The sequence below is a fragment of the Oxyura jamaicensis genome, chromosome 1 (assembly GCF_011077185.1).
Source record: "Oxyura jamaicensis isolate SHBP4307 breed ruddy duck chromosome 1, BPBGC_Ojam_1.0, whole genome shotgun sequence".
In the NCBI taxonomy this organism is placed as follows: Eukaryota; Metazoa; Chordata; class Aves; order Anseriformes; family Anatidae; genus Oxyura; species Oxyura jamaicensis.
Window position 1 is genome coordinate 77,654,621 of NC_048893.1, and position 7,533 is coordinate 77,662,153.

General features: G+C 45.7%; 1 protein-coding gene across 5 annotated transcripts in view; it reads right to left on the bottom strand.

The window, feature by feature from the left end:
• The window catches only part of LOC118157631 (potassium voltage-gated channel subfamily A member 1), a 99,653-nt gene extending 92,640 nt beyond the window's left edge, over positions 1-7,013 (bottom strand). The window contains exons 1-3 of one of the 5 annotated variants that reach the window (XM_035312044.1): positions 6,622-6,981; positions 6,302-6,511; positions 3,384-5,263 (exon numbers count right to left, since the gene is read on the bottom strand). In XM_035312044.1, coding sequence (XP_035167935.1) covers positions 3,586-5,061 — 1,476 coding nt within the window. In that variant the 5' untranslated portion in view covers positions 5,062-5,263; positions 6,302-6,511; positions 6,622-6,981 and the 3' untranslated portion in view covers positions 3,384-3,585. Of the gene's footprint in view, positions 1-3,383; positions 5,264-6,301 lie in introns of those variants that run through there. The other 4 variants (XM_035312051.1, XM_035312060.1, XM_035312068.1 and 1 more) reach the window with 4 other exon arrangements.
• Positions 7,014-7,533: the final 520 nt, after the last annotated feature.

Here is a 7,533-nt window from a genome sequence, read left to right on the forward strand (position 1 = left end):
AAAGAAAAGAAAAGAAAAGAAAAGAAAAGAAAAGAAAAGAAAAGAAAAGAAAAGAAAAGAAAAGAAAAGAAAAGAAAAGAAAAGAAAAGAAAAGAAAAGAAAAGAAAAGAAAAGAAAAGAAAAGAAAAGAAAAGAAAAGAAAAGAAAAGAAAAGAAAAGAAAAGAAAAGAAAAGAAAAGAAAAGAAAAGAAAAGAAAAGAAAAGAAAAGAAAAGAAAAGAAAAGAAAAGAAAAGAAAAGAAAAGAAAAGAAAAGAAAGAAGGATGCTTACTGGTGAGAACAGGCAGTTTGTTAAGTGCACCTTCAGGCCTACAAAGACATTTCAGCACTTCTGTGTAAAAGGAATAAGAGCTTTTTGTTTTTCTGGTTGTTGTTTTCTTTTGTGTCAAACTTGCCGGAAATGCATGCCTAGGCTACATGTGGTTAATTCCCATAGTCCATATGTATTGAGATCCTTTGCAGTGAGCTATACATGGGCAAAGAAACATTCAAGCTCCCCAAGCGATCCCAAGCCCTAATGATCCATCCTGACCTCCTGACAAAGAAAGATCACTGCATGCAGCACTATTCTCTTTACATATGCAAAATTATCATTCTTGTCATTAAACTAGGTTGTGTATACCCATCTACAACAGAAGTTAAGTAATCAATGTGAGGCCTCATGTCCCAGATGCTACTTTCTGATCATCAGTCCCACAGCATTGCATTCATTATTGCTGTTTATTTTAGTCAGTTGCTTGTTTTGTAAGCTGAGTGCACTACTCAAGTCTGTTTCAACATAAGAAGTCATATCTTAAGAGTCCAAGAGTTTGGAAAGATCAGGACTGTAGTGGGGAGAGAGGTGTACAATGGGCAGAGGAGTGAGCAGAGGACAGAAAGGAAGCTTTACAATATCTATCTAGAGGATGTAATGCCCTGTTTTATCTGATGCTTTGCATTTCTTGCAGGAGTCAGAGCTCCCTCAGTTCTTGATCACTTTCTCATCTTTAAGATTCACAGAAGCTGCACAGTGAGAAATAAAGTCAAGTCTTTCTGGAAACCTGGCAGGTCAGGCTTGTGCGTAACTGCAGTTAGGGTTCTTTTTAGTCTATGTGCCTTGATTTTATATATGTATGTGTGTCTGCATATGTGTAATACACATGCATGTGCAGACACGTATATATTCATACACATATATGCATATACCAGAAACCTAGGGGAAGAAAGGATCTGTACAATGTGGAAGAAGAATTGTTCAACAGCAGTTGGCCACATGTGAAGTGCAGAATGAAGATCCTCAACTTCATCAATTTAAAAAATAAAGATTAGTGCCTATATTAGCTCTGATCACACTTTATTATCTCCCAGGGCCTAGCAGTCAAGGCTGGCTTATTGCAGAAGATACCTTCTCCTATCTTTGCTTCCTTCACCAGATCATGGTGGGAGTAAGGTTAGGGATCAGAAAAAATAATATATCTTGGAGGATTTGTGATGGAATTTAAGATCTGACAGACTGCTAAAATGGAATGGAGGAGACATGGATGGGAAGACACTGGAAAGCTTCCGTCACCTACCTCCTGGGAAATCCAAAGGAAGGAAAACACAGCCCTGCAACCTGGTTCCCTGACTGAGTAATGCCACAGTTAATGCTGGTTCTTAGCTCCTCCTGTGTCCTGCCATGCTGGGACAGGCTGCCAAAGAGCCATCTCGGGGAAAGAAAGGGCAGATACAATGATGGCAGTAATGTCTCCATAAACAACCTAGGGAAACTTGAAGTCTTGCATAAACACAACTGTGACTTATTTAGTAGAAGAAAACGTTGAGCCCTGCAGCATTGGACTGGCAAGGGAAGGAAGGTATCTTGAGGGGCGCTGGTGGTCTTTGCCTGCCTCTTCTGCATCCCTCTCACTCACTTTTACTCTTTGTTTCCTTCTCTGTCCCTTTCTGTGCTGTGCCAGGAGGCAGCACAGAACTCTCCTGCTTCTGTGTTGGTGCCTTGCCCTTTCCTTCGCTATCTCTGATCAGCTCAGTTCCTGGAGGCACTTTCAGTAGTTTAGGGGATGTAAGATAAAGGCACTGCACAACCATCTAAATCTATCTGTTATGTCTCTTCAGTGAGTTTTAGGGGAATACAAAAAAGTCTTAACTAATGACTGCAAAATAAACCAGCTGCTGCAATTTGGATGCATATAGTACATAAGTTTCATTTACATTCTGAGAATGCACCAAAAAGCATGCATCTGCACCTTTAAACTATAAAGGATACTAGGTTTTAGGTGTTGCTATATATAACTGGACTTCTTAATTTTCCATATAGCTTTCCCTTTAAGGGATGGGATATATTCCTTTCTGACAATGCCTGGACAAAAGCCAACACATTTCCCTGAGCAATGCAGGAAAACAATCAGGTTTCTCTAATCAGCTCATTGAGGCCCTCGGTCTATCAAGCACTTTTTTTATTTCATTTTTATTGTTATTGTTATTATTATTGTTATTATTATTATTACTGAATTCATGCATTAATTAATTCAAGTTACACCTTAATCAAATAGGCCATAATGCTGAATATTTGAACATGCTTTGATCTCCAAAAGTTATTGTTCCCATTTGACTAACATACGCACTTAAATACAGTACTTTAAATTACTAGTCAACAATTTAATAAATTAAGGAGTGCACTTCTGGTGAATACAAATCATAAAGAAAAAAAATAAATAAATAAAAGAAAAAGAGAGATAAAGGACCTATTTTTAGAAGATTCAGTTCAAACGAAAGCTTATCCGCTATTGTCTGAGGTAAAGTTTCAGGCATGCGATTATAAAATAAATAGTATCAAATTCAAACATGCTTATATTAAACTCCATTGTGCTATCTTGCAACAGAGGGACTATAAGTTTTATATCCAGTTCTGGACAGGGAAAAGGAAAAGTGTGTTTAAGTCATCTGCATGAAAGAGAACTTAGCAGCATTGCAGATGTTTTGTCTTCAGTTTTGTTTGTTATTTTATAATAGTTATTCTATGGATAGCAAAAAAGACCAGCCTTAAGTGTGTTTAAATAAGGTGCTGTGTTGGTCTGCAGACTGGAACTATATAATCTCTCACATAGGGGATGGAAGGAAAAATTGCACTCCTTCATAAAAAAAATGACAAATGCTTGCTGCATGTTAATCCTTTTTTATTATTATTATCTGATGCACTTTCTTGCAACTGTGCAGTTTTGCAGAATAGTTTTACTGGAATCCATGCATATGCTTTATAGTTTTAAAAACTGTATTCTTTAAGTTAACTTCATGGAAAAAAAAAAAAAACTAATGGGGTGGGGGGAGAGGAAAAGTTTAGGTCTAGCATCATACAGTTTAAAACTAAACTAGTTCAAATGGTTCTCATTTACTAGGTGGAAAATGGTTTGTTTGTTTTTTTTTCTAAATAAACAAAATTATATCTTTCATGGATCCTGGAAGCTTCTTTATCGCTGAGCAAAAATTTGCAATGCAACAATGCATTTACGAGGTAAATAAAGCATTCAAAGACTATCAGTAAAGCATCTACAAAGTGTGACTGTGTCACTTTAGTCTTCAAGCTGTGAGTGAGGATTTTGGTTTTTGTTTATACATCAGTCAGCAGCTTGCTTTTATTAACACAGTTTTGGTTGGCTACAGTGCAGTTGCCAGTTCTGAGATTAGCCTCTCTAAAATTGTCTATGCTATTATTCATATCATCTTCGATTTCCATGTACTCAGATTTGCTGATTGTGGAGGAGCTGCGGCGGCTGAGATCACTGTCAGATGCTAAATTAGGGGAACTAACATGAAGTAACTGAGCCTGTTCTTCCCCTTCTGTTTCTCGGTGGTAGAAGTAGTTGAAGTTGGACACGATGACAGGTACAGGCAGGGCAATTGTCAGCACACCAGCGATGGCACACAAGGAGCCTACGATTTTGCCTCCAATTGTCACAGGGTACATGTCACCATAGCCCACAGTGGTCATGGATACCACCGCCCACCAGAAAGCATCAGGGATACTTGTGAAATGAGACTCAGGTTCTTCAGCCTCAGCAAAATACACCGCACTAGAGAACAATATCACCCCAATGAAGAGGAAGAAGATTAGTAAACCTAGCTCTCTCATACTTGCTTTGAGGGTCTGTCCCAAAATCTGGAGGCCCTTAGAGTGCCGGGAGAGTTTGAAGATTCGAAAGACTCTTACCAGTCTGATGACTCTCAGGATGGCCAAGGAGGTGGCCTGCTCTCCTTTCTGAGTCCCCTCCCGCTCAGCCATCTCAGTGCCCAGGGTGATGAAGTAAGGGATGATGGCTACAATGTCAATGAAGTTCATGATATTCTTGAAGAATTCAGTCTTGCTGGGGCAAGCAAAGAAGCGCACCACCAGCTCAAAGGAGAACCAGATGATGCACAGGGTCTCCACAACAAAGAAAGGATCTGTGAAGATGTTGGATTTGTAGACCTGGGTGGTGTTGTCAGTGCGATGCACTGTATACTCCTTGTCCTCCTTCAGCTCAGGTAATGTCTCTAGGCAGAAAATCACAATGGAGATGAGGATCACCATGACAGAGACTATTGCAATGACCCTTGCAGGCCCAGAGCTCTCTGGGTACTCAAAGAGGAGCCATACTTGGCGCTGGTACTCCCCCTCCGGTAAGGGTCTCTCCTCATCTTTGATGAACCCTTCATCTTCCCGGAACTTCTCCATGGCCTCCTCACCCAGCTCATAAAATTTTATCTCCTCAGAGAACATGTCCAAGGGCACATTGACCGGCCGGCGAAGCCGCCCTCCAGACTGGTAGTAGTAGAGGATGGCATCAAAGCTGGGCCGATTCCGGTCAAAAAAGTACTCATTGCGCAAGGGGTCAAAGTACCGCATGCGCTTCTTGGGGTTGCCCAGCAGTGTGTTGGGGAACTGGGCTAATGTCTTCAGCTGCGTCTCAAAGCGTAGTCCAGCAATGTTTATCACTACACGCTCACAGCACTCATGGTCATCATGGGCAGCAGGCTGGTAGCTATCCTGGGGGTGGCCAGGTAGCGCAGAAGTCTCATCCATGTTCTCTCCAGCCATCACAGTCATTGTGGCACAAAGGAGGTGGGAACCAGGGCCAGGGGAGGAGAAAAGAGGGAGAGGGGCTCAAGAGTGGGGACAAGAATGGAAGAGAACAGAAAGTCCAAGGGCAGTTCAGTGGAGGATGGCAGGAGGGTGAGAGGCAGAGGAGGCTCAGAGTCTGCAGAATGAGTGGGGATGGAGAGGCTTGAAGAAGGGATGGATGAAAAGCCTACAAGATGGAAATATCCAAAATGGGAAAGGAGAGGTGGGATGTAGGAATAGGCACCAGGAATGAAGGGAGGGTGAAGAAAGAGAGAAGGAGTACCTTTAGGATGATTGGGGAAGAGGGCAGGTAAGGTGAGAGGTCCTGTCCCCCCAAGCTGGGAGGCTGAAGGTGTCTGGGGTTCACCCCTGGGTGGGGTTCCCTCCCCAGATATCTCCTTTTGCCTTTAACTCGATCCGTCCACTTTTCTTGATGACTTGACCATTGCCGCAGCTGCTGTCTCGAAGTTACCACACACACACACACATACACACACACACACACACACACACACACACAAATAAATAAATAAATAAATCACGGGAAGCCCGAGAGGTGAGTCCTTGCAATGCCAACTCAGCAAATTTCCATTGCCTGCCGCCCCTCCCTCCCCCCCCCTCCTCTCCCCACTGCTCTGGTCCTCTCCTCTTGTGAACCGGAGAGAGAGGGTTGGCGATATTCTTGCTTTTGAAGGCATAAAGCTTACTTGCAGGAAGGAGGCTGCCGGGGAGGAGAGAAACAGCATAAACCAACCCCCAAGCCCCACCAGACACACAAGCTCAGGCGCAATGGATTGGCTTTCACACCAGCAAGAACATCGCTCTCTGCCCACTACGGCAGCACATGCGGAACCCTACTCATTCCCACACATCTGTGGACAAGTAACGGGGACTCCAGGACAGGAAAGGGCCAATCTGGACCCGCAGCCCTGATGTGCTCTGAGTGCATCAGGAGGGCTTCCCAGGCAACTTCAGTGGGGTCAGCGTGTGGTGGTTCCTGACCACCACACGCCCCACTTCACAGATGGTGGAGACTGAGCTGAGCACTGACAACTTCATTACACCAATCGAGGGGATTAGGGGAGGCAGAGTGGAGCATCTCCCCTCTGCTTTGCAGCAGCTAGACACAACTGAGACAGAGACAGGGGAAGGGAGATTGACATCCCAGACCCAAACTGTCCAAAGTAGAGTACAACAGCATGGGGGAGAAGGGTCTTTTCCTTACCTGCTCCGAGTGAGATGCGCTGGTTAGGAGTAGGAGCCAGTGCCAGAATGCGTCAAGTCGTCTTGCAGCAGAATCAAAAAAAAAAAAAAAAAAAAAAAAAAAAAAGCAGACCAAAACAAAAACCGCAGCGGCAAACTCAACCCTCCTCCTCCTCCTCTTGTGCCCCTTTTAATAATACTGTGATCGCTTTACAGGACTGCCTGTGAGACACTGAAATATTCATACACTGTCTTAGGCTGCACCAAGGGCGAGTGGGTTTAATTAGTTTCTGCCGAGAACCGCAGTGGGGGAGGTGGGGGATGGAAGAGAGCGCAAAGTACCTTTTCCAAAAGGCTTGAGTTAATAAATAAAAGGAAGGAGTCCTAGATAGCCGCTGGCTCTCCCGCTCTCTTCCTTTAAGATAGCTGGAGAAGCAGCCGGGCGCTCGGCAGCGGCGGCTGGGGAGATGTAAGAGAGCCGCAGTCCTGCAGCCGCATCTCCGGAGTGGGTTTTGGCTCGTCCCGGCAGCAGCAGCAGCAGGAGGAGGCAGGAGCTGGTCGCTTGTGGCAGGAGCGAGAGGGCTGCTGAATGCATAAGAGCGAGGAGCCAACTCGAGCCATGTCTTGAGGCTGCGCTATCAGCACAAACCCGAGAGCTGTTTGGTGCAGCTCAGGCGGCGGGCGGGAGGGGGCTGGAGGGGGGCGGGCGGCAGCGCTGCCCCCGCTCCGCACCGCTCCGCATCGCTCCGCATCGCTCCGCACACTGCCGCCGCCGCCGCCTCCAGCGCGGCTCCCGACGCAATGCGGGGCCACCCCGCTCCCCACCGCACCGCCCGCCCGCTGCGGGACACCGTGGAGCTTCGGGGGAGCAGCCGGCGTGGTGTAGGGCTTTGCACACCCCTCACGGAGCGCGATGCTGCATGCGCCTGCAGTGCCCCCAGCACCCCTGCTTGAGAGTGGCTGGACGTGGGGCAGCGCTGCTGCTGCTACTGCTGCTGCTGGTGAAGGTGATGCTGGTGCTGGTGCTGGTGCTGGTGCTGCCCGGCCCCATCCCACCATGCCCTCAGTAGCGGACGGGTCTGCATTGCCCAAGCTGGCCTGCATAGGGATGGATCCCGAGCAGTATGGAATTGGGAGGGAAGAGTTAATCAGCAGGCAGTGTATTACAGGGAAATTGCCCTTTCATGCTGCTTTATCCCACTGAATTCATTTAATTGATGAATCACATAACTTTGAGATGGAGAAGACCCATTA